Here is a 27,748-nt window from a genome sequence, read left to right on the forward strand (position 1 = left end):
TTTGGCACACTTGACATGACATGACACACCCTTGAGTTGACATGACACATTCTTGAGTTGTTACACCACTTCCTTAAGTAAAGATGACACAGTTCTTAACTGAGATGATACTCTTTTGAAACATGCAAATGACTCAGCATGGAACCTGATAGACTATTAAGCCGTACTGTCTATCAATTCATATTATTTTCACTATTGCAAGATGAATTCAGTTGGATGAGGCAGGGGACCATGTATTCTGGGACATGAATTACATCCGAGGATGAGATGGAGGGATGGATTGAAGAGGCGTATGAGAGAGGGAGTGTGAGCCGGGGGGAGGGCAGTTAAATGGTGGGGGACAGGCAACATGGAGGCGATTGTTTGTGGTCACTCCTTACGGGATTAAGGCATCTGGCAATAGATGGATAGACAGAACTTTACTATGACAATGCCCTATATATCATCCCTGCTACCACACCACCAGACTATTTTAATTGGCAAACTAAAACCTCTCAAACTGAGGATGGTTAGAAATAATCGCTATTTATCTTAGTAGACCTGGGATGTCTTTTTATACCTATTCTAACTAACACCAGATGATTGCTTTCAGCTCAGGAAAGTTGTCTCCAGATTATAAGGAGTAATTACCTCCGTATTAAGGTCTCTTTATCTCATTACCTTCTTGCTGCCGAGCAAATGTTTTATATGACTTAAAGATCTCTCATACTGAAGGGATTAATGTTTTCACAAAGCTGCATAATACCCTCTGATCAGGGTAAAAATAATATTATGAAAAAGCATCATCATACTAACATGGTTAATAGTCTATCTATCTACTGCCAAACGCCTCAATCCAGTATGGGGTGGCCACAAACAAATCACCTCCATGTCGCACTGTCCCCCACTATTTCACTGCCCTGCTCCCAGCTCACACACCCCTCCACTCCATCCCTCCAACTCATCCTTGGCCTCCCCCCCCCCCTCCACCTTACTTACATACACACTTCTTGTCAGCCTCTCGCTCTCCATCCTCTCCACCTGGCCAAACCACCTCAGTGTGTTTCTCCTAATGCTTCCTATCACATCCCCATCTACACCACAATGCTCCTTCTCTTCCTCATTTGTCAGTCTGTCTCTCCATGTGACTTCACATGTTCCTCTCAAATAACTCATTTCCAATGCTCTCACTCTATGTCCCTCCAATAAGGTCCAAGCTTCACTTCCATCCATTAGAGTTGGTATCACAATACTGTCATGCAGTAGCTTTTTCACTTCCATGCTCATCTTCTTGTTTCTTATTACTGCTTTCAAAGTACCAGCAACTTTTCTCCCTTGTTGTACCCTTTCAAGCACTTCACCCTCTAAACTTCTATCCTTATTCATCACAGTACCCAAATACTTAAACGCACTCACAATTTCCATTTCCTCCTCATCCAACCTCACTGTACTGACTTCACATTCACCGACTTCATTTCTCTCGAAGTCCATAACTTTCCTCTTCCCTACATTCACCTTTAGATTCCATTCCTTACACACTCAAACTCTTTCACCAAGCCTTGCAGCTCCTCTTCATCTTCACTTAACATAGTATCATCTCCAAACAACAATGCAGGGAGATACCAAATACTGCCCTCTCATAAGGGCTGCTACAACATCCACTGCCCTACCTTGTATCTCTCTTATAACCCCATCCATATACAGATTCAGCAACCATGAAGACATGACATATCCGTTTCAATCCAACCATCAAATAGAAAAATTCACTCAGTTCACTGTCCACATGCACTGCAGCCTTTGCACCCTCATACATACTCTTCACAGCTTTCAACAACTTCCCATTTACTCCATATATTCTTAATACTTTCCACAATCCTTGCCTATCCACCCTATCATATGCTTTCCCCCAATCCATGAAGGCTGCATACAACTTCTTTCCCTTCTCTGGAAACTTTTCCACTAAAGACCTAAGAATAAATATCTGGTCTACACAACTGCTTCCCTTCCTAAAACCTCCCTGTTCTTCTCCAACTAATTCCTCTGTTATTTCCCACACTCTGTCAATAAGTATCTTACCACAGACTTTTCCTATTACACTAAGAAGACATGTGTCCCTGTGATTACCACACACTTCTTTTTCCTTTTTTCCTATGTCCCATCCATCCATCCATCCATTGCCAGACGCCATGTATCCCAAATGGGGTGGCCAAGGGCTTAGAGTTAATTGTTTTACAGGGAGGGGCACTAATCCTCCACCAACCCCACTTGACACGTAGGGATGCCAACAGCAACTGGTGTTCCCAGGCGGTCACCCATCCAAGTACTAACCAGACCCAACGTTGTACAGGGGAATAATTATACTCGACTTCCAATCCTCTGCGACTTTACCTTCCTCCTAGGCCAATCTTCACATCTTCCACATCCATTATATTACTATCTCTCCCCCACGCTTCAGCATTTCACCCCATACTCCATCAATTCCTGGGGCTTTCCCCATGTTCATTTCTTCCACAATTTCCATCCTACTGATTTCTTCCTCTCATCTCACATCCCTCCTTCTCCCAGCCATTCCCCAGCCACTTATACTCGCATTACTTTCATTCTCCACGTTCAACAATTCCTTAAAATGGTCTCTCCATCTGCTCACTTTTTCTCCCTTCTCCACAAGTAAACTGCCATTTATATCCTTCACTCCCCAACTACTGTACCTTCTTTAACACCCTGCCTAACTCTCTTTACTGCTTTCCAGAAGATTTTCGTGGTTAACAGTGAATGTGAAATTGCTCCCCATTTTACATATGCTCATCATGGATTTAAAAAGATCATCCAATTAAAAAAAAAAAATCCACAATTACTACTTAAATATTCATCATCACCTATCAAAATCCTTATGGCCTAACCCACCTTACGATAGGGTGAAGTAGGATCCACAAAACACGGAAACAGAGAGCATGAAATCGGGAGAACAATCAACAATATTCTACTTAACCCTCGGTTAGTCTTCCTCAAATTTAAAGTTGTCACTCTTCTGAGGTCATTCTGGACTCCTCCCAAAAAATATTATTTAAAAATGTTTTTACTGAATTTACGATTTATAAGCATACTGGTCTATTTAGTATAGCCATATTGTAAGGGATTCCATGAGTGCCCCTAAGAGTTTGATTTAATTCTAATAGTTTTTTGGGTGAATAAGAAAAATCATTACAAATCGCTCAATTTCCTTTTAAGTAAAAAAAAAAAAAATGAAAATTAACTCTGCTGATGCAACACAAGCACACTAATAATGTACATAATATCACTATTTCCTTTGAAAAATTATATACAGTATAGGTGTAAATCATTTAAAATAACTATCATGCCTTGTGCCTTCTCAGGTGAAAACAGCAATGAAAAACGTGTCTAGCTTCTCCCACAGCTAGTGAGCATATGAGCAGTCCCTTGGTAATAGTGAGTCAAGAAGCTACTGGGAGAGCCAGCAGGTTGCCGCACGTTATCTGCAGCTGCCAGCGTTTTCAAAATATGGGGGGTTAGGAAATCCCCCAGAGGACTAACCCAGTAAGTCAATACAAGCATCAGACTGTCATATCCCAAGTTAGGTCATCATCTAACTTCTTGAAAGATAAGTAAAAAACTATAATGGTCATCTTTTCCCACCAACAATTTTGAAGCAGTGAGTCATCATCATCATCATCATCATCCTGGCCTCCTTTCCCACCCTAGGGCAGAGTGAAACACTGAGAAGAATCTAAAGACAGGGAACAAAAATGCAAATGCAGAAGCTGAATGAAAAATGCCACAACCTATCCATTCACTCATTATTCAAAGATTTCATTATCATCATACCCTTATTCCCCACATGGAATAGGAGTGGGTAGGATCCACACAGAAAAGGGAAAACACAAAAGTTAGTGAATTATCAACAATGTCTTACCAAAATGAGTCACACACTCATTCACCCATTATCCAAACCTTCAATTGTTCTGCCTGGTGGTCTAGTTGGTCAAGGCACTTCAGTTGGATATAACTCATATATATTTTAGGTACTGCACTGCATAGAGCATGACTGGGGCTTATTGCCCACATAATGTCACTCAGAGAAAAATATCTGGTCACTTGCCTTAAATATCCGGACTGAGTGCTGTAGCCTAGCCGCATGCCCCTATGCTCCTGATAGGGCAATAAAGGATTGCATGATGAATGGATGCATAAAAATAAAATAAATAAATAAATAAATAAATAACTGTTAACTACTGCTAAGGCTGCAGTGCGTGTGGATGGTGAACTAAGTGGAGTTTTCTCTTTGGAGGTTGGGTTGAAACAGGGATGTGTCATGTCTCCATGGTTGTTCAATCTGTTCATGGATGGGGTAATAAAAGAGGTACAAGGTAGGGTAGTGGATGTTGGAGTGGCCCTGGTGAGAGAGGATAGTGCTTGGAAACTCCCTGTTCTGTTGTTTGCAGATGATACTGTGTTGTTGAGTGAAGACGAAGGGGAGCAGCAAGGCTTGGTGGATGAGTTTGGAAGAGTGTGTAAGAAACGGAATCTAAAGGTGAATGTAGGGAAGAGTAAAGTGATGGTCTTTGAGAGAGGTGAAGTCAGTGAATGTACAGCGAGGTTGGATGGTGAGGAATTGGAAAATGAGTACGTTTAAGTACTTGGGTAGTGTGATGAGTATGGATGGAGGTTTGGAGGGTGAAGTGCTTGAAAGGGTACAGCAGGGAAGAAAGGTTGCTGGTTCTTTGAAACCAGTGATAAGAAACAGGGAAGTGAGCATGGAAGTGAAAAAGTTACTAGATGAGTGTATTGTGATACCAACTCTAACGTATGGAAGTGAAGCTTGGATGTTGTTGGAAGGACACAAGTCAAGAGTGAGAGCAGTGGAAATGAGTTATTTAAGAGGAGCCTGTGGAGTCACATGGACAGACAGGCTGACGAATGAAGATATAAAGGAGCGTTGTGGTGTGGATGTGGATGTGATAGGAAGTGTTATGAGGAAAACACTGAGGTGGTTTGGCCATGTGGAGAGGATGGAGAGTGAAAGACTGATGAAGAGAATGTATGTGAGTGAGGTGGAGGGGGGAAGAGGGAGGGGGAGGCCGAGGATGAGATGGAGGGATGGGGTGGAGAGGTATGTGAGAGAGGGGGGTGTGAGTTGGGAGCAGGGTAGTGAAATGGCGGGGGACAGGACGACGTGGAGGCGATTTGTTTGTGGCCACCCCAAACAAGATTGAGGCATCTGGCAATAGATAGAGATAGATTAACTACTGCACTGGATGTGAAAAAAAATGTGACAGTGGAAACCAACCTTTCACGACTAATTAATACATGCTTACAGGCTTTCAGTTCCAGATCCTAAGTACTCTGAAAGAAAGGATGTACAAATATTTCTAAGCCCAATACCTGTCTATAATTACAGTAACTAGTTTTGAGATCAGCTACTGCATTTTTTCAGTAACTTATTCAAAAGCCACATTCAAGAATGTTATACAGGTCACACCTGCTGGCATTCAACATGTACAGAACTAATGCTACATTGAAGTCAATGGATAAACTGAAAGTAGAATATAAAAAACACAATTTTAATAACAATCTGTACACTTTTCTTACAACTGTACTACTACTTACTTGCTGCGTCTCTCATCTGTCCCTTCTCTGGCCTTGTCCATTCCTTAGGGTGTTCTACATCTTTTTCTATAAACCATTTCCTAGAATCATACTTAGTCATTGCCTGTATGTAACACTGAGATGATTGAAGTCTTCTGAATTGTACTCCTTCCTAACCTCCCTCTTCCTGGGCTCACTTCTGCTCATCAACCCTTTATTTTTTAACTCAACAACCCTTACCCTCTCCTCATTCTACATCATTCCATACATGTGAAACCCCTTGATATTAAAAATTCTTGAGTTATATCACTCTTCCCTTATCTCCATTTTCCACAATAAATTACTCTTCCTTCTATGTTATAGCCCTCCACCATTATGTCAATTTTCCTCCTCATTCAATTTTTCCTCAGCCAGTTCCACCATCTCCTCGTTTTTCATTACATCTTGAAATGAACAGATCTTGAATTTGGTTCTCTGTTATCTTCTTTTTCTTTTTCTTGGAGGGAACAATTTGTGGGCTTCTAGCCTTTGGTTCTATCTTCCTTGCATGAAACACAAAAAGGAGAAAATGTTTTTGAATTAAACGCTTTTACCCTTACCTCCCTTTTCCAGGACTATTTCCTCTTCCTTCTGGGTTATATCCCTCTTCCCATATCTTGTTTCTCTTCCTCAACTACCTGCAGCCTCTCCTCTTCCCTTGTCATTCCCTGCATGTGAAGCCCCTTGAGAAGACTAATGATCTCCGAGTTGTATCCCTCCAATGTGGGAGCGGCGGCCTGGAAGCTGCACGAGGAAAAGAGGTATCGCCACTGTGGTTCCATCCAGAAGAGGTTGCGTACATCTGTGTTGGTGAGGCTAAGGGTGTTGAGCTGAAAGACACCCAAGTGGTACTGCTGACGGTTGCAATGGATGATTTGAAGGACTACCGGGTCATTCAGGAGATCCTTGTCACTCTGAAGTGTTGGGGAAAAAAAAAAAAATTGCAAAACATATGACCTGACATTGAGAGGGCTCTCCCTATGTCCTAAGGGAGCTTTGTATGCAGCATGTGTTAAGAGTGTACTGCTGTATGGTAGTGAGGCCTGGGCAGTAAAGGAAGAGGATATTCGCAGGCTGAAATGTACAGAAATGACAATGATTATTTGGATGTGCAATGCGTCCCTGTGTGCAAGGCCTGGGGGGGCTAGGTTTTCGATGGAAGAGGTGAGAGGTAGGATGGGACTGGAGTGTATTGGTGTTGTGATAAAGAAAGGTATATTGAGGAGGTTTGGGCATGTGAGGAGGATGGGGGATGATAATTGGGTGCAGAAAGTGAGAAGCTTTAATATTAGGGGTGGGATTGCTAGGGGTAGACCAAAAAAGACCTGAGATGAGGTCATTGTTACCTCAGAGTTAAGGGACTGAACAGGGAGGCTGTCAGAGATCGAGCAGCATGGAGAGCCGTCTTTAGGTGACCAAGGCTGACGCAGGCAAGAATGTTGGAGCCTTCCTTCAAAAACGAGACAATGCAAATGACCAAGTCTGCTTTAACTCATGAGGGCAAATAGAATATACTTTTCTTAATTGTAAGTTCTAAAAATTGTGTGACAGAGACCTGAGGACTACTGGGTCTTTCAGGTGTTCAGTGCTTTGTAGTGTCTCTGGTGTGAGAAATATTTATATCTACATCTATATCTGTCTATCTATCTATATACTGGTGGTAGGTGGGGGCACTGACCGTCCACTCACTCGATGTAGAGCTGCTCTCGGGTGTCAGCCCTTTCCTCTCCTCCTTCCATCTTCTTCTGTCTTTCTTTCCTTCATTCATTCCTCTTCCTTCTGACTATGGGTGACTTTACACTCCCTCTTCTGTCTTTCTTTCATTCTTCCCTCTTCCTTCTGCCTATGGGTGAATCTACACTGAGTGACAAGCCAAATAGTTTTCTGTATCCCAGGAAACCATTTACTACACTGGGCGGTAACCAAATAACCAAATTAAGGCACCTGGTAGTTTAGTGGGTAATTAAGGTGCTCCAATCAGACTGAACCTGTGTAGGTTTATATCCAAGAGGTGATTGGGGTTTAGTGCTCATGTAATGCCACTCAGGCTGGTCACTCTCATCTTAAATGTCAGGACTAACTTGCCTAGCCCCGTTTTCCTAAACTCCTCTTGAGGCAACATAGGAATGGATGATGGATGGATGGATTAAGTATAAACCCATCGCTAGGCGAGGTTTCGTAAATTAGGGACGATTTAACATGCAAAGTACTGTATAGGGATGCGTTTCTGAACCTTGGGTTTTCCCAAACCAAGTCTGAAACCTACCCAAATGAGTCCAAAAAAAAAAGTTTACAGCTAATCTAAATGGCTTAACAGCTGTAACAGAAGTTACCCTGAGCTTAAGACCTGTAAATAACTCACTAAAACCAACAAAACAAATCTGAAAATCATAAACAATAGGTATGAAATACCAAATGCCTCTCATCATTTACTTCTTGTAAGTCCATATCCAGTCCTGGTGGTCATCCTTGCTATCCCCTCCCCCCCAGGCTAGGGGACATGTGGTGCTCCCTTGCACTCACTCATCCTCCTTAAAGCCCTCAAACCCCATCGTTAAACCGAGGCTTGGCCATTGCTGGGCAGGGTGGGGTGGTATTTCTACCCCCATCACTAATCCTGGGTATCACATAAAGGTATTGTAAATCGGGGTTTACCTGTGTACAGTATATATTATGGTCAATACTGTCCTACTTTTAACTGTAAGCACTGCAAGAATATAGTATATATACAGTACTTTAATTAACTGATGATGTCAAATAAAGTACTTAATAATAATCTGAAAGACTACAGGATAATTTAGAAAGTTCTCACTCCTCCATGATGATGATGATGATGATGATGATGATGATGATGATGATGATGATGAGACAGAAAATAAATAAATAAATCCACTTACTCAATGTAGTGCTGCTCTCGGGTGTCTGCCCTGTCCTCTCCTCCATCCTTCTTTCCTTCCATCTTCTTTTATCTTTCTTTCCTTCATTCTTTCCTCATCCTTCTGCCTACGGGTGACTTTACACTTCCTCTTCTCTTTCGTTCCTTCATTCTTTCCTTTTCCTTCTGCCTATGGGTGACTCTACACTGAGTGACAAGCCAAAGGGTTTCCTGTACACCAGGAAATTATTTACTATGCTGGGTGGTAACCACATAACCAAATTTTGGCACGTGGTGGTTTAGTGGGTAATTATTGTGCTCCAATCGGATTGAGCTGGTGAAGGTTTATATCCAAGGGATGGTTGGGGTTTATTGCTCACGTAATACCACTCAGGGATGAGTGAGGCTGGTCACTCTCATCTTAAATGTCAGGACCAACTGTCTAGCCCCGGGCTCCTATGCTCCTCATGGGGCAACGTAGGATTGGATGATGGATGGATGGATAAATAAAAAATAAACTAAGTAGAGTACATGTCACTCTCACAGGTGTGCAAGTGCATGTGTGCTACCCACCTTGCCCATGAACTTGGCATAAGCTGCTGCATGACTGAAGGCAAAGAGCAATGACATGCCCATGAACTGTTCTTCCACTATTTTGTCCCACGAGGAGTTATTGTGGATGACGATAGTGTGTGGATACAGCTGTTTCACCGGTACCCCTGCACCCAAGAAGAAACATACAGTATTACCATTATGTCTCCCTCAGATGAAAGAATTCGTCTGACATTACCTAAAATAAATTAATGCAAATTTGTCTTATAAACGATTAATGACAACAGGACATCTGTTTTTGTCACATGTTCAGGAAAAGTTTAGATTTGAATTATTGAAGAGAGTGCAGAAAATTACAATAAAAAAATTTATTTATTGATTAAAAAAACATAAAGCACTTAACATACAGACTGGTGCTAGAGCATATATACAAACCTTTAAAAAAAAAAAAAAAAAAAAAAAGACAAACCATATTGCTCCTGAGCATTATATCTGAGTCTTGGAGGGAGTACACTGACTAATGGTGAGACAGGGTAGAGGTCTGGCATGTCCTCTTGTGCTGTGCCTGCCACTTCCTCCAGCGCAGCCATTCTTGGCAGTGGGGATGGTGAGGAAATAATAAATGCAGCTCGGTGCTGGAACTGTACCAGGCCTTCTGTGGGTGGGAATATGGTGATGATGATGATGACGATGGCAGCATTGCAGACAAAGAACAAAGGGAAAATTATGAGGGGGACATGGTGTATGTATATATATATCCATCCATTGCCAGACGCCACAATCCCGTAAGGGGTGGCCATTTGACTTTGAGTTATTTGTTTTACGGGGAGGGACACTAACCCTCCACCAACCCACTTGTTGACACGTAGGGAGCATGTATGGTTTGGTTATATGGTTACCACCCAGCGCTGTAAATGGTTTCTTGGCTTACAGGAAACCATTTGGCTTGTCACTCAATGTAAAGCCACCTGTAAAGGAAAGAAAAGCAATAAGAAGTGACAGGAAAGATGGGAGAAATAGGAAGAGAGGAGGGCAGGCACAGAAAAAGAATGATAAAGGCTAAGGAAGGAGTAGATAGCACTACATCAAGTGAGTGGATGATGGTCACCACCACATACCACAAATATATATATATATATATATATATATATATATATATATATATATATATATATCGATCCATCCATCATCCAATCCTAAGTTGCCCCATGAGGAGCATAGGAGCCCAGGGCTAGGCAAGTTGGTCCTGATATTTAAGATGAGAGTGACCAGCCTCACTCATCCCTGAGCGACATTACATGAGCAATAAACCCCAACCACCCCCTGGACATAAACCTTCACTGGCTCAATCAGCTTGGAGTGCAATAATTACTCACTAAACCACCAGGCACCAAAATCTGGTTATATGGTTACCACCAAGCATAATAAATGGTTTCCTGGTGTACAGGAAACCATTTGGCTTGTCACTCAGTGTAGAGTCACCCACAGGCAGAAGGAAGAGGAAAAAATGAAGGAAAGAAAGACGGAAGAGGGAGTGTAAAGTCACCCGTAGGCAGAAGGATGAAGAAAGAATGAAGGAAAGAAAGACAGAGGAGGATGGAAGGAAAGAAAGATGGAGGAGAGGAAAGGGCAGAAACCTGAGAGCAGCACTACATCAAGTGGGTTGATGGTGAGTGCCCCCACCTACCACAAATTATATATATGTGTATATATATATATATATATATATATATATATATATATATATACTGTATATATCTATTGCCAGACGCCTCAATCCCGTTTGGGGTGGCCACAAACAAATCGCCTCCAAGTCGCCCTGTCCCCCGCCATTTCACTGCCCTGCTCCCAACTCACACCCCCCTCTCTCATATACCTCTCCACCCCATCCCTCCATCTCATCCTCGGCCTCCCCCTCCCTCTTCCCCCCTCCACCTCACTCACATACACTCTCTTCGTCAGTCTTTCACCCTCCATCCTCTCCACATGGCCAAACCACCTCAGTGTGTTCCTCATAACGCTTCCTATCACATCCACATCCACACCACAACGCTCCTTTATATCCTCATTCGTCAGCCTATCTCTCCACGTGACTCCACAGGCTCCTCTTAAATAACTCATTTCCACTGCTCTCACTCTTGACTTGTGTCCTTCCAACAATGTCCAAGCTTCACTTCCGTACGTTAGAGTTGGTATCACAATACTGTCATGTAGTAACTTTTTCACTTCCATGCTCACTTCCCTGTTTCTTATCACTGCTTTCAAAGAACCAGCAACCTTTCTTCCCTGCTGTACCCTTTCAAGCACTTCACCCTCCAAACCTCCATCCTTACTCATCACACTACCCAAATACTTAAACGTACTCACATTTTCCAATTCCTCACCATCCAACCTCGCTGTACATTCACTAACTTCACCTCTCTCAAAGACCATCACTTTACTCTTAAGAGTACTTAAAAAAAAAAAAAAAAAAAAAAAAAAGTACTCTTAAGAATACATGCATTACTTATAACACTGTTTGTACTGTCCTGCTCTGCCTTGTTTTATCTGTCCCTGCCTGCCCTGTCCATTCCTACTGACCTGGATGTGTTAGAACGACACGAGTGATGGTGTCCTCCACCAATGTACGGTCAATGGTACTCCCACCACACAACTGGTCAAGTAGCAGCAGCAACTGGTATGTCAAGGTCTTGCTGTCAGGGGAAACAAATCACACTCTATACACTACAAACTCTCTTGTCACAGCATTAAGATAAGTAAACACCTCTCACATCATATTTTATCAAAAGAATTAATCATTTCATCTGATAACAATTCTGAGTCATAGCAAAAAATATACAAATGATATAGCTAGTGTGTATGTGCAGCTTAAACTATACAACCAACGAAATAAACTGCATGTGTCCAGAATATTACAGATACTGCATATACTGAAAATTACTAAATACTGTCTATGATGAACAACAGGATAAGCAAGTGTTGAAACATTCCAAGAAGAAATATCGCATTCTTACACACAAATAAACAATGTAAAATTATGAAACCACTGACATGGACCAGCTGCTGTATAAAAACATGTATATGAGAGATTAATGTTGAAGCTGGGTGTAATACAGTCATGTTAGTGTTTATGTGTCAAAAATCAGTACAGTACTTGATTATCAAGAACATGTGATCTATATTATAATGATCCGATTTCTGAATGCATGTTTGTTTGTTACCGTAACACAGCAAAAATGGCGGAAGTAGCACAAATTTTTGTTAGATCAAGGTATCATTAAAACATTCTAACTTGAAGAATAAAACAATTTCCAGTCCAACTGGGTCACCAGTTCCCAAGTTATGACTCACTTCTGAAGATAGGAAGTGACAACATCGAGTGGAGGCCACCAAAGGCAGCCTCTCATTGAGTTAACTATGAAAATACAAATACTATACACAAAAGAAACATTCAGCCATGAGAACTGTGGGCTGCAGATTTTTTTTTTTTTTTAAATAACAGAACAGAGGAAAGAAAAACATATGAACAAAAAAAAATAATCCTTACACCAGATTACTGGTGTCCTCTGATCATAAAATATCTGTAACAGTTAGACTTGCACAGCTGTAGGTTGAAGTTTGGAAGGAAGCAACTCTGGGGAAGCGAGTTCCAAAGAGATGCAGTACGGGGAATGAAAGAATTCTGATGGGCAGAAGTTCTGCAATATGGCTGAGTGACAGTCCAGTCATGAGCGCTACCAGATGCCCGTGTAGCACAAGGGAAGGCATGGAGAGGTGGCACCGTGGACGCAACTTCATCCGAGCATTTGCCATAAAAATATCTGTAAAATAATGGAATGGAGGCAACATTCCTTCTTACTTGTAGGGGAGGTAGTTTATTTGTAATGGACGGGTTGTTAATAATTCTAACAGCCTTGTTCTGAATTTTGTCTAATTATTTTAATGCAACCTCTCCACATCCATTCCACAAGGGTGAGCAATATTCAAGCTGAGAGCGTACACGACTCTCATAAATTATAGCTAACTGCTCGTCAGTGAAGAAGTTACGGACTCTGTACATTAATCCAAGTTTCTCTGAGGTGGTTTTAGCAAGTGATCTAACATAAGAAGTCCAGCTGAAGGCATTGTTAAGTGAGACGCCAAGAATTTCAATACTTTTAGAGATGGGAATATTAGTAGTACTGAAGGTAATATACGAACCTGGCAATATCTGTCTATTAATAAATTGTATATATTTAGTTTTACAAGCATTAAATGAGACAAGGTTGTTTTGTCCCCATTCACTGAACACAGATAAGTCTTGATTTATGGAGATGACTGTACTGAGTTGAAAGGTTGAGATATTAGAGTTTGTAAATGTGTGTTTGAGTGTAAATGAACTATGTAGTGTTGAGTCACCTGCATATGAGTGGATAGGACTGTGGGTGACAGATAAGTGATCATTAATATGAACCAGGAACAGGGTTGGGGCCAGAACCGATCCCTGGGGCATGCCGGCGTTAATTGAGTGGAAATTGGAATATACATCATATACTTTTACTTTTATTTTCCTGTCACTGAGATATGAGAAGATCAAGGGAACAAAAGACGTTAGTCCATAGCAAGGGAGTTTGGACGGCAGGGAATGGTGCCATACCCTATCAAAAGCTTTAGAAATATCAAGGGCTACTGCCTGAGCTTCCCCATGTAGGTCAATTGATTGATGGATGGTATGAGTTAGGAGATTCAGTATGTCAATGGTGGATCTTTCATGGCAAAAACCATAGTGTCTATCACTAATTATGTTGTTGGATTCAAGATGTTTAACAATGTGCTTATTAATTAAAGTTTCAAATACCTTACCAAGAGAAGAAGTGACTGCTATTGGTCTGTAAGCAGAGGGGTCAGAGGAACTTCCTTTCTTCAGAGAACAGAGGCAAGTTCAGGGGAACACTTTTTCAAAACAATTGGCGGAATTCCATCTGGGCCTGGAGCTTTGTTGGTGGGTAAATTGTCTAGGATGGATTTTACGCATCTTGTCTGCGTTTTAAGTGGAACAATTTCGGGAGAGTCAGGTTCTAGTACTGGGACGTTCCGGCTGGCATCGTCTATGGTAGAATTTCTGGCAAATGTACTGGCAAAAATATCTGCTTTTGCATGTGGGTCATTTGTAATGTTGCCATCTGAAGATTTCAATGGGGGAATGGATGATGATTTGTTAAAGTTATTATTGAAAGAATTAAGAGTTGACCACAATAGTCTATTGTCATTAGGGTTGTTAAGTAGTTTTGATGCTTGCTTTTGAAGAAAGTTTGATTTAGCTAGATTTATTACAGCTTTTGCATGATTTCTAGTAATTTTAAATTGAGAAAGTGATTCAGATAGATGTTTTTTATTTTAAGAGTTATATGCTAATGACTTTTGGGCTGTTGCTCTGGCACAGTTGCCGTCAAACCATTTTGGAGAGTTCGATCTTTTAGTGAACTACTGACTTGGTATGAATAAATCCATACCAGCTAGTATTAAGTCGCAAATGTGGGACTGGGTAGAATTGGGATCACTAGAGAAGAAAGACTGCCATGGAATGTCAGCAAAATAATTTTTAAATCCATCCCAGTTTGCCCTATCAAAGTGCCATCGGGTCACCCTGTCAGGTTCAGAACGGGAAGGTGTGGGGGGGTTAACTAATTAGGCTTTGATGAGATTGTGGTCAGAGGATCCAAGTGGTGACAGTACCTTTATCCTGTATTGATCTGGATATTTGTCAAGAATAAATCCAAGAGATGGGCATTATGGTCAGGATTATCAGGTATTCTGGTTGGTTGCTTTACCAGCTGGGTGAGATTAAACGATTCTGCAAACTGCTCGCACTCTAGACCGGCGTCACCAGTCATGGCAGAATGCAATAACCATTCAACATTATGTATGTTAAAATCACCCAAAATGGTAATTTCGGTACTAAGGGCAAGGTTAAGGTTACTCAACTGCGTGGATATGGAATCAAATAAACTGGGTTCCGAAGCAGCATTAGGGGAGCAACAGACTACACAGATATATTTGGTAATATTTTGACAGTTTAGTTTATACAATCAGTAATCAAAACTGGATGATGTGAAGTTTATAATTGTGTCAACTGCATATTGGGATTTGATACAACAGGTGCCGCCCTTGTTACGGAAGTTTGTGAGGAGATGATAATCGGGAAAACAAAATGGGGATATATCAGTAGAGGGTGAGATTTGTGGTTCTGTGAGGAAAAGGGCCAGAGGGGATATAGGTTGAAGGAAAAAATGAACTGAGTTTAAATTTGTACTAAGGCCGCGTATGTTGGTGAAGAATAAGCCTCACTTTCACTTCTCCGCTGACAAGTATCACTGGAAATTGCAAGAGTCGCTGCCGGCACAGTTGCCTGATAGCAACCAGGAGGAACCTGTGCCGCCAGCCCTACCCTGCCAGTGGTGGCAATCCAAGGTACCACCTCATTTGATAGTAACATTGCAGCGGCCAATGCTAAAGAGAGTGAATAGAAGGTCTGATAAGTTCTGCACATGTAGTGTGGTGTAGACAGTTGAAGGTAAAGGTATTATGAGAGCACACTGGCCTACTCTCTGTGTAAATGAATGCACTGAAAATGTTCAGCAAAGGGAGATGGTCAGGATCAAGTCCTGAGGGCTGGTGAAATGGGAGCTCCAGCTTTCCCCATCACCAGCTTGCCATCCACCTCGGGAGTACTGCCATCCAGTAGTGGGACCCATATAATCAGGTGGCTCCACTGCTTGGTCATAAAAACATTCCTAAACTCTTTTCCTATCCCTTGAAAGGAGAAGCAAAAGGGAAACTATATCCTGCTGTCCACAAGGTTCATGCCTGGATGAGCCTGAGGCTACAACAACAACAATCACACACTGCCCAAAACTAAAGTCTCCAAAGTACAGAATAACAGAAAAAAAGAGGACAAAATTTATAGGCAGTCCTACTGTCATCATCATCATTATCACCATCTAATCCAGTGTTGCCCCATGAGGAACATATGAGCCCAGGGCTAAGCAAGCTGGTCCTGACATTTAAGATGAGAGTGACCAGCCTCACTCATCCATGAGTGACATTACGTGAGCAATAAACCCCAACCACCCCTTGGATATAATCATGCACAGGCTTTGAAATGACCTAATTCAATAAGGAAAATATGTAGTTATCAAAATTTTCACGTTTTAGAGTGTTTTCGAGGGCTAACTATTATAAACTTTTTTAAAGCTTTGACGCGCAATTGTGCAGGCCTACGGGGGTGTGGATTGCGTTGTCAGGTGTGTAAATTCATCCTCTGGAGTGCCTGACTGGAGTGCCTTAACCCCTAAAGACCGCAATTATTCAGGCAGGTACCTTCCACAACTGCAATTTGGGGGTGTTTTAATGACTTTCACCAAGGACAAATTGACTGTTCTGGCTAAAGAGGATGAATTTACACACCTGACAACGCAATCCACACCCCCGTAGGCCTGCACAATTGCGCGTCAAAGCTTTAAAAAAGTTTATAATAGTTAGCCCTCAAAAACACTCTAAAACGTGAAAATTTTGATAACTACATATTTTCCTTATTGAATTAGGTCATTTCAAAGTGTTTTGTCACAGCAACCATGAAAACAGGTGTATGTAGGTGTGGGGAGATTACTAGGCTGTGGGGAGTAGGCCTGTAGGTACAGGGGTTAGAAAAATAACCAACTTTTCACATGAAAAGAAGCACTTCAGTGTGTTCTGTAACATCTTGGCAGCGTGATACCTCTCGGGGGTCTGCAGGAGGTGGCAGGGTAGTAAGGGACAAGGAGGGAGGGATAGAGTGGGGTTCAGGGGGGACACAAAGCTAGCAGGGTGAAAGGAGGGGCAAGAGTGGGTAAGAAGGAACACAGGTGGTGGTGGGAGGAGAGATGCAGGTGTGTGGAGGGGTGGGAGGATAATGGGGGACAAGGAGGGAGTGAGGGAATGGGGGTAGAGAGTTGTATGGAGGTGGGCCAGAGAGGGGATGCTCCCTCATCGTCCAGGTTGGTCCGATCCCCCTTCACGCCACCTCAGGGGTGAGTTCTCATTGGCCTGAAGCCATGTACATCATAATCGGTGCAGAGAAAGTGCTCCAGACTTTTTTGCAGGCCCCGCTCAGTTGATGTGACTAGGCATTTTGGCATAAAACTAAAATCACATCAACTGATGTGATCAGGACTTTAGAGGTTAATTACCCACTAAACCACCGGGTGCCATAATTTGATTATACGGTTCCCATTCATTGTAGCAAATGGCTTCCTGGTGTACAGAAAACCATTTGGCTTGTCACTCAGTGTAGAGTCACCCATAAGTAATAGGATGAGGAAATAATGAAAGAAAAAAAGACAGAAGAGGGAATGTAGAGTCACCTGTAAGCATACGGAAGAGGAAAGAATGAAGGAAAGACACAAGAGGACAGAAGAAATGATGGAGGGAAGAGAGGAAAGGGCAATCACGCAAGAGCAGCACTACTTTGAGTGAGTGGATGGTAGGCACCCCCACCTACCACTAAGTCCTACTGTAAACTGGAGGGGGAAAAAAAAAAAAAGCAAAAAAAAAATCAGCTGAAACAGAAACTAACAGAACATGAATGAGAAATACTCTGAATAATAATAATGACCAAACAAGAGCCTCAACAGCTGTACCCACTTGCTGCGGCTGAGTGGGATGCCATACTTCCGGCGTTCATTACGACCAATCTTCTGTATCTTTGGGAGCTTCCTCTGTGTTGTATCCAGCAGGTGGGCATTCATGATAGCTCTGATGGTAGATGATTGTAAGGTGGTTCAGGCTATGTGAGGCAGATGAGGGTATGGTAAAGGTTTATTCATGGTATACATGATACAGCACGGTATTTAAACAGTATATCAATCTACAATACCTTGATCTATTCATCTATTGTTATAACTGATACATAATTTCCACAATTAATCACAAAGGCATGAATTAAATACAATCCCCATAGGAATTCAGTCCATGTTATAAGAAGTAAGCCAATAAGTGTACTGCATGCAGGCTTTTATATGCATAGCTAATTACACTATCAAATGTCTCTCTTTTCATTCATCTATCAATCAACAGGAAATCATTGCTATATGTCACCTGCTTTTTGGTGTTCTGGTTTGCTATACAGTCCACAGTAAAACAAAGTACAAATGCCTGTTAGAGAATCATTGCTACCTTGTTCCCCCAATGTATAGGCAGATACAAGTACAGTATCTTCCCAAAGTTTGACAAATACACAGTGGAAAAATAAAACCATCTGAAACACAAACTAGCAGAGATAGAATTTTTTACTGTACTTTGCCAATTGTAAATTTCCTTCAGACAGAACAGGGAAGACAGTTGTTTCTTTGACAGTACAGCACTAACTGTATGGAAAAGGTTGTGATATCTTGTCTTAGACACATCCCTGGCTTATCATAAGGAATGCCTGTACTGTTATCTACTGGCTTCTAAGACAGGTGAAATGAAGCAGGGACTTTTCACTGAAAGAGAAGCCGCCTTAAGGGAATCTCCTCATCCCACCATCTGGCTTGTCACTCAGTGTAGAATCACATTAACCAGGGTAATGATAATGATGATTATAATCATTATATATCTTCTAACATGGCCTAAAACTGCCAATTGTCTATCTTGAATGCTAAGTTGTAGCAACAGATTATCACAAGAATATGACGGTAGTCACAAGGCAGTGCTATGGAAAGGATGCAGAGCCAAAGCATTAACTTCTTCGGCCAATGAGCTATGTGAAATAAGCTCCAAAATGACAAAGACCTGGATCAAGTTAAGATGAAAGAGCTATAACACTGGAACAATTTCTAAAACAGAATAACTTTTTTCATACAACTAGTACTGTGAATTCCACAAAATCGTAAAGTGACTTCATAGGCAGCAATGAAACTTTCATAGGCAATCTTTCTGTAATTTACTGTGGACTTATTTGCGAAAAGGTCAATGGTAACATATAACAAGAACTTAATGTGTATGAGGTAGGTATGCTCCTCACCCCATCCTGAAGAGGTGAAAAAGGGTCAGGATGATGATGATCAGATGCAGGATCCAAACTTACAGAAAATAAATTTTCAACTCACTGCTTCATCCTCTCATCCTCCTCCAGTGTGGTTGGTGTGGCCATATCAAGGACAGTGGCGGGGAGTGAGTGGCGGAGTACTGTATTGGTGAGGAGCTGGGTCTGTGGAATGCCCATAACCGGCCTGAAGTGATTGGTAAAGATGAGGCAGGGGTCTGCATGCTCTGTGTCATCCTCAGTCCTTGTTTTATCAGCTGTCCAATCCCGAGGAACACCGAGGTAGTTGGGTATGTGTGGCGGCAGATCAAACTTGGTGCTGAGAGCACTGAGGTGGGAGGGCACAGGGTCACCACATCAGCAGCTAATTAAACCCTCACCTAACACAGGTAATAACCTCAGCTTCCCTAACCAACTCATATTAAACCTAAGTGCTTCAAGCCGAATTCAACACAAACCAACCAAAATCAACTTAGCCTACCCTAACCTTCCTAAGCTACACTAAACTTACCTGGTCTAACCTAACACACCCCATAACAATGGGGGACGTAGGATCCTAATACAAAAAAAGCAAAGTAGGGAATTAGGCAAAGCTATGAACAAACAGCCCAGTGAACTAAGTCATACATGGTCTATTCACCCACCTCTGAAACCATGTTAATAAGGAATAATGATGAATTAGCACCAAGCCATAATATGGCTATATGGTACTGCAGGAGTAGTGGAAAAATAAATGGCCGAAGAAACACAGAAATATACAGAAAGGTAGGGCAGAAGAGCAGAAGATGACAGTATGGAAAGACTGGCGACAAAAAAGCCCATTTTAGTCGCCTCACACAACATGCAGGGATACTAAGGAGGTATTCTTTTCCCCCCTCCCAAGGGGGCAAGCCATGATAAGTCTAAGTTTGACATTACAGGCTATGGCATCCACATGAAGATGTTTCTTTCACTATCAGTAAGTCATACTGTTGGCTGTTAAATTTAAAAAGATATAAAAACCCAAGTTATCCACACCTACTAGCTCATCCAGTATTTCATCGTCACTTCTACTACATGTACTCACCAACTGATATGTGTCCTTAACTTCCACACCCTTTTCACATATTCACTCACAATATAATACTATCCTCTTAGCCTACCACCTATCTTCCTAACTTCTACTTCACTAACCAAGCCACATACGGCACCATATATTGTCTCCACATTGCGAAACTATGTATGTACTCTCTCTTCAAATCTACAGATCAATACACTCCAACTTCTCTTCAGTAACAATGTTAAAGGATGATGAATTAACAAATACAGTATTATCATTAACAGCTATACATGATACACTACACAGTTGTTCTCAAGTCAAAATATATATTTCTTTTTTCCAGTGACAATGCTAAAACTATGAGGAAAAAAATATTCACTTCACTTTATAGCTTCATATAAAGTATCATTTTGCCGGCACATAAGCTATACATTACAGTAAGTGAGGAGTGACTGACTCCTCTTATTCCACACCTTTCATGTTCAATACCCATTAAATACAATGTCTAATCGTAGGTGGAGTCACTCACCATCCACTCACTTGATGTAGTGCTGCTTTCGGGTGACTGCCGTTTCATCTCTTCCTTCCTTCTTTCCTTCCTTTGTCTTCTGTTTTTCTTTCCTTCATTCTTTCCCCTTCCTTTCTCTAGGGGTGACTCTACACTGAGTGACAAGTCAAATGGTTTCCTGTACACCAGGAAACCATTTATAACCATATAACTGAATTATGGCACCTGGTGATTTAGTGGATAATTAAGGCACTTCAACTGGACTGAGCCTGTGTAGATTTATATCAAAGGGGTGGTTGAGGTTCATTGCTTACATAATGCTACACAGGGATGTGTGAGGCTGGTCACGCTCATCTTAAATGTCAGGACCAACTTGTCTGGCCCCGCCTTCCTGCACTCCTCATGGGGCAACACAGGACTGGATGATGATGATGATTATGATATCTATTTTAACATCTTCCTACTCCCTATTAAGAGGGGGCTTGCTCAGACAAGCTCCCTCTTTAATAGAAGAGCAGGTAAAGGCTATTTAAAAATCCTCTACTTTAATCATCATCTTCATCTAATCCTAAGGTGCTCCACGAGGAGCATAGAAGCCCGGGGCTAGGCAAGTTGAACTTGACATTGAAGATAAGAGTGACCAGCCTCATCCATCCCTGAGTGGCGTTACCTGAGCAATATACTCCAACCACCCCTTGGATACAAACCTGCCCAGGCTCAATCTGACTGGAGCACCTTAATGACCCACTAAACCACCAGGAGCCATAATCTGGTTGTGGTTACCACCCAGTGTAGTAAATGGTTTCCTGGTGTACAGGAAACCATCTGGCTTGTCACTCAGTGTAGAATCACACCTTGACAGAAGGAAGAGGAAAGCATGAAGGAAAGAAAAACAGAAGTGGAAGGATGGAGATAATATGACAAAAACTTAACAGATATTGTTGTAGGGACAAGGTTAAAACCAAAACCTAAAAACTACTGTGAAACAACTTACGGCTTAGGGTATGGCGGCGAGATTATCTCATTGGGGTCAACCACCTGGATTCCCCGGGCAGCCAAGAGTTGTGCGGCCCCAGTCTCTGGGATGCGGCGACGGCCCTTGGACAGCCAGAAAACCTTGAACATGTGGCCTATGTTCTGACGACGGAGCACTGCTGTCCCTCTCATCCCGTTGGCTCTGCGACTCAGGAAAGTTGGATGGAGTTGTACAGGTAATACTTTTTTTCTTACCAGATGATGCCTCCTAGTAGTTTGGTAGTTAAAGTGTCCCAGTTCGAGTGAGGGTTTTCCATTATAGGTTCAGTTCCTAACAGGTATTTGATGGCTTCAATCATGCAGTGTCAAAAAAGAACTACAGTACATATACAAGCACTTCCAATGGATGTTTACAAGAGATACTGTACTGCATAAAACTGCATACAGTATACATACTGATCATGTGAGCATATCTTCATCATTCTGTGGTTTGGGTGTGCATTACTTAAGCATCATCTGCAAATTCTTTTGTTCTAAGCTTCTGCTGGGTTTCTTTCTTTAATTTACCTATTGGCGTATCCGACAGAGCCAGGATTCCGGGGGCTTGAATGATGGGTGAATGGAAGCGTGGCCCACTGGATTGGGCAAATTTGGGCTGTCTGGACATTGCTACTCCTCACCCTGCCCTTGGGTGGGAAAGGACGTCCAGATGATGATGATGATGAAGATGATGATGATGATTAGATCATTGCTCTAAGTTAAAGTCACATATCTAACGTAGACATAACAGGATATGATACCAACCAATAACACTGCATAAATATTGTTTGTGGCTAATGTGGTTAAATATGATCGGCTTAGCATAACAAACTTTACATTAATATATTACTAGGATACCCTATATGATGAAATCAGTTATGAGTCCGGATACAAAACCATAACACCAAATTCTTAAGAAATGATAATGCAAATCAATTTGTTGCACAGTCCCATGTCAACTTTCTTCTGTGCTGTTTCTTCCACAAATTAAAAATGTGAGATATTGTGGGGTCCCTAATGTGTGCCTGTGTTGGTGGTCCGCTTAAGTTTTGTCCACTGAAAATGATGCATTTTTGCTTCTTGGTGGTGCATTATCATCAAAGGTGATGTACTTTTGTTTTTGCTGGTACACAATGGTTCTGATTCAGCCAAACAGAGGGCTGGAAGTAAGTCTGTTGCAAGTTTTCAAATCTGACATCTGTCACGATGGATTCAACTGACGATTTTGAGTAAGATTGGAAATTGGCTTGTTTAGGACTGAATGACATAGATCTAGGTTAGGTTAAGTGGCATTTGGGTTGGTTAATGCCTAAAATGGCTCAAAATTCATCTCTGTTTACTTACACCATTAAGAAAGATAGAAAAAAAAAAAAGCTAGATTGGGGTTAATGTTTACAAAGCTTAACACCACATTAAAGACCCCACAACATCTTGCTCTCTCTCTCTCTCTCTTTCCCTTTTTTCCCTTCATTGTGGAAGATACATTTCAAGAAGAAAGGTGACTTAGAACTGTGCAACGAATTGGGTATTATTGCAGTTTCAGACACTCACACCCTTCACTTACTCTTGTTAGGTTAGTTACGTTATGTTACGTTACCGTATCTGTCAGGGTATTTAAGTCATCAGTTAGGATAGTTTAATTAGGTTAACTTGGTTGGATAAGGTTAGATTAGGTTAGAAATAATATCAGAATATCGGGTCTAGCTAATTTGAATCACAAATGACGAATGATAACGGTACATGTAAATAGTAGCCGCTCCCTACTGTCATTCGTCATTCAGATTAGTCTGGCCCAGAAACCGAATGACATTAATATCCCATAGAATGAAACTGATTTTACCTGTCATTCCAGTATCAGTCCTCTGCTGACACCTCACTGCATCTTTAGGAAACCAAATGACATTAAGATCACATAGAATGACACTGATATTACCTGTCCTTCCAGTGTAAACCCTCTGATGACACCTCATTGCATGTTTAGGAAACTGAATGACATTAACATCACATGGAATGACACTGATATTACCTGTCATTCAAGTACAGTATACACCCTCTGTCGACACCCCATTTCATCTTTTGGAAACCGAATGACATTTATATCACATGGAATAACACTGACATTACTGTACCTGTCATTCCAGTGTATACCCTCTGTCGACACCCTATTGCATCTTTACTTTTTTTTTAAACTTTGTCACAGAGCTACACGTACCTGACATGAGTTCAAAGTATGGAACTCAGGAGGAGTTCCTGGATGGCAAACTTTGATGCTGCCATCACTTTAAATATATTATTTGAATGATAAATGTATAATTGTATACTTTACAGGTATTACCCTCAGACACTGAAAAATATAAAAGTATCTCACTGATAAGTTATTATAGAGAAATCTTCAAAAGTTTATGTAGGGGATCTCCAGAAGTTGAGTGTTGTATGTGTTAACTGAATTATGTGAAGACAGGTTATTCACAGTGAATCACTGTAGTATTTTCAAAAGAAAAGGCTTTGAGAGAAAAAGTTGCTCCCCAATTGTAACTGCACAAAAAATCATTCCGTTCCATGTATGGGTGCGTATTCCATCCATCCATCATCCTATTCTATTTTGCCCCATGAGGAGCATAGGAACCCAGGGCTAGGGATGTTGGTCCTGACATTTAAGATGACAGTGACTAGCCTCACTCATCCCTGATTGGCATTACATGAGCAATAAATCCCAACCACCTCTTGGATACAAACCACACGAGCTCAATCCAATTGGAGCACCTTAATTACCGGTACCCACTAAACCGCTAGGTGCCATAATTTGGTTCTATGGTTACCACCCAGCATAGTAAATGGTTTCCAGATGTAAAGGAAACCATTTGGCTTGTCACTCAATGTTAGAGTTACCCAGGAAAGAATGAAGGAAAGAAAGAAGTCACCTGTTACTTAATGGAAATAAACTTTTGTTATACAGGTGTTTTCTGTTAATGTTGTTTGGTTTTGGGGGATATTTCGTACTGCCTCTTTGTAATGTCTAGATAGAATTCAGTAAACACATTATTTCAAAGAAAGTTTGGTACTCATTTAGCTTACAATATGAAGTCATTCTTGAGCAAGGAATTAATGTCAGTGAACTGAAGTTCACTGGAGAATTCACCATAAAAGCAGACATAACTATCCCGTGTAATGGCTTGCATTTTTTTTTTTTTTTTTTCCAGAGAGCCACATGTACCTGACATGAGTACTGTGGCTACAAAACATGCAGCTCGGCAGGAGTTCCTAGATGGCAAACTTTGATGCTGCCATCCAGCTGGCCTGCCAGTATGGCCAGTAGGTCTACCAATGCATGTTACCTTCACATGTAGTTACTGGTACGCCTCATAAGGCTATAAAATCGAGGTGTACCAATAACCCTTGTACCGTAGTTCTGTTTTCTGAGAGTGAACCACTTTCAAGTGATTATACACTAGAAATACCAGGCAGAATCAGTAACACTGTATGCAGTGCTAGGTGTAAATATCAAGTAGAATCAATAACTTTGTATGTAGTATTAGAGTCATTAGGTTTCCTACAGGTGGAATAAAACCTAGAGAGTGGTCTACGAATACAACCTGAAACAACCAGTAACATCAGTGCCATTCCATGTGATTTTAATGTCATTCAGTTTCCTAAGAGGGAATGAGGTGTAAACAGAATATGTTACAATGACAGTTACTATTAGTGTCATTCCATGTGAAATTAATGTCATTCTGTTTCTCAAAGATGGAATGAGGTGCAGAGGATACACTGGAATGATAGATAATACCGGTACCATACCTGTCATTCCATATAATATCACTGTCATTCAGTCTGCTAAAGATGTAGAGATAAGCTATCCACTGGAATGACAGGTAATGTCAGTATCATTCCATGTGCTCTAAATGTCATTCAGTTTCCTGAAGATGGAATGAAGTGTAGAGAGAAATTATACGCTGGACTGACAGGTAATATCAGTCTCATTCCATTTGATATCACTGTCATTCATTTTCCTAAAGGTGGAATGAGGTGCCGAGAGAGGATTTCCACTGAAATGACAAGTACGGTAGTATTAGTGTTAATACAGGTGATACCACTGTCATTCACTTTGCTGAAGATGGACTGAGGTGTGGAGTGAGGGTATACACTGGTGTGACAGGTAATAGCAGTATCATTCCAGGTGAAATTATTCTCATTCGGTTTCCAAAAGATGCAATGAGGTGTCAACAGAGGTGTCATTCCATGTGATATTAATGTCATTAAGTTTCCAAAAGATGAAATGGGGTATCAACAGAGTGACAGGTAATGTCAGTGTCTTTCCATGTAATATTAATGTCATTTGGTTTCCTGAAGATGCAATGGGGTGTTGACAGGGTTTACACTGGAATGACAGGTAATATCAGTTTCGTTCCATGTGACATGCCGTTCGGTTTCCTCAAGATCCAATTAGATATAGACATCGAGACTAACTAATCTGAATAAAGAATGGCAGTAGGAGTGGCTATTATTTACATTTAACATTGTCATTTGTTATTCAGTATCATTCGTCATTCAGATTAGCCTGACCCAAGAATAACTTGGACCAAAAATGCAAATTCACCAAGAAATGATTCACACTAATTTCTTGTAATGTGTTATGGATATAAAGGAGCATTGTGGTGTGGATGTGATAGGAAGCATTAGGAGGAGCACACTGAGGTGGTTTAGCCATGTGGAGAGGATGGAGGGTGAGACTTACAAGGAGTGTGTATGTGAGTAAGGTGGTGGGGGGAGAGGGAGGGGGAGGCCAAGGATGAGATGGAGGGATGGAGTGGAGAGGTATATGATAGCAAAGTATATAGACTCCCATACTTTGTATGAGAGAGGGGGGGTGTGAGTTGGGTGCAGGGCAGTGACATGGCAGGGGACTGGGCGATGTGGAGGCGATTGGTTTGTGGCCACTCCATACGGGATTAGGGCGTCTGGCAATAGATAGATAGATAGTATTATGGTTTTGTAAATATTTCCCATAAATCCTACAGTTACAATGGTGAAAGCTGGGACTGATCGATGAAAACAGTAGTTGCATTACAAACTGCCGCTTCCAGCGGACTACATGGCTGTGATATACAGCTAAGGTTACACTGCTGCTTGCGTTATGCAATATGTAGCCTAAAGTCATTCCAAACTTCACAGCCCGGCGGATTATCTGATCAAAGCACGCAAACATATAATGCGCTAATTTCACAACGTGCATCTCTTCAGCACTACTGATATATTTATGCACCGATTACTCTTTCATAACGATTAGAGAAAACAGTACAGTATTTATCGTAATCTCACCCACGATCTTATAGTTGTCAAATCCTCTCTTCTCTCCTTTTGGATTCGGAGTGTTTGGGTTGAGTCGTTTTCTATGTGGGCCTATTGTAGTAGCATTAACTTAGAAAAAAAAAAAATGACAATAATTTATCCGATAAAGACTAATCGGTTCAGTCACATTACATTCATTCCTCCGATAATAAAGATGAGTCCGGAGTCGTAAGGTTTCATCTTTTTTCCTTACATTTTCATGTGTGTATTAACATGTTCCCACACTCACTTTACTCTTCTGCTTCTATGTGGATTACCAAGGAATGTACACAACTTTACGTGGAATTCATGGCCTGAAAATGAAACTTGAATAATGTAGGATATACTGTACTGTGTTGTCGTTAAAGTCCATTAGTCTAGCTTGTGCACATGGGTAGGCTGGGGATGAAACGAGGCAAAGTTGCATTTTAGAGTAAAAATTGTCTGGCAGTAACATGAATCTAGTAACCCAATTCCACACCACACAGCACTTATACAAAATTATTTCCATCCCTCCAGCTGATTTATTTATCATCACGGAAACCAGAATACAAGTTTTCACGCATATGGTCAAACCACCCATTCATTTATCATTCTTCACTCGCTATTCAGCCTAGTATTCAAATTTCATCAATGCACCACCTTAGTCAACATAATAATGCAAGTGCTCACATCCCCCCCCCCCAACTTCCAACATCCACCAAGCGGAGATATTCACCTTGCTGTAGGCCCATATCAGGACATCACCCAATCCTACCAAGTTCATTC

The 27,748-nt window shown here is 41.3% G+C and overlaps 1 protein-coding gene across 1 annotated transcript; it reads right to left on the reverse strand.

Moving 5' to 3' along the window:
• Positions 1 to 5,582: 5,582 nt before the first annotated feature.
• Positions 5,583 to 27,010, reverse strand: mRpL37 (mitochondrial ribosomal protein L37). The gene is made up of 8 exons (XM_080276323.1): positions 26,972 to 27,010; positions 21,633 to 21,815; positions 19,156 to 19,410; positions 17,711 to 17,821; positions 11,630 to 11,742; positions 9,519 to 9,704; positions 9,071 to 9,216; positions 5,583 to 6,536 (listed from the first exon to the last, which is right to left on the reverse strand). The coding sequence occupies exons 2-8, from the start codon at positions 21,803 to 21,805 to the stop codon at positions 6,219 to 6,221; spliced, it is 1,302 nt and encodes a 433-aa protein (XP_080132449.1). The 5' UTR covers positions 21,806 to 21,815; positions 26,972 to 27,010; the 3' UTR covers positions 5,583 to 6,218.
• Between the last annotated feature and the right edge of the window lie 738 nt (positions 27,011 to 27,748).

Source organism: Coenobita brevimanus, chromosome 65 (assembly GCF_032717465.1).
Source record: "Coenobita brevimanus isolate Jiangsu-jjx chromosome 65, ASM3271746v2, whole genome shotgun sequence".
NCBI lineage: Eukaryota > Metazoa > Arthropoda > Malacostraca > Decapoda > Coenobitidae > Coenobita > Coenobita brevimanus.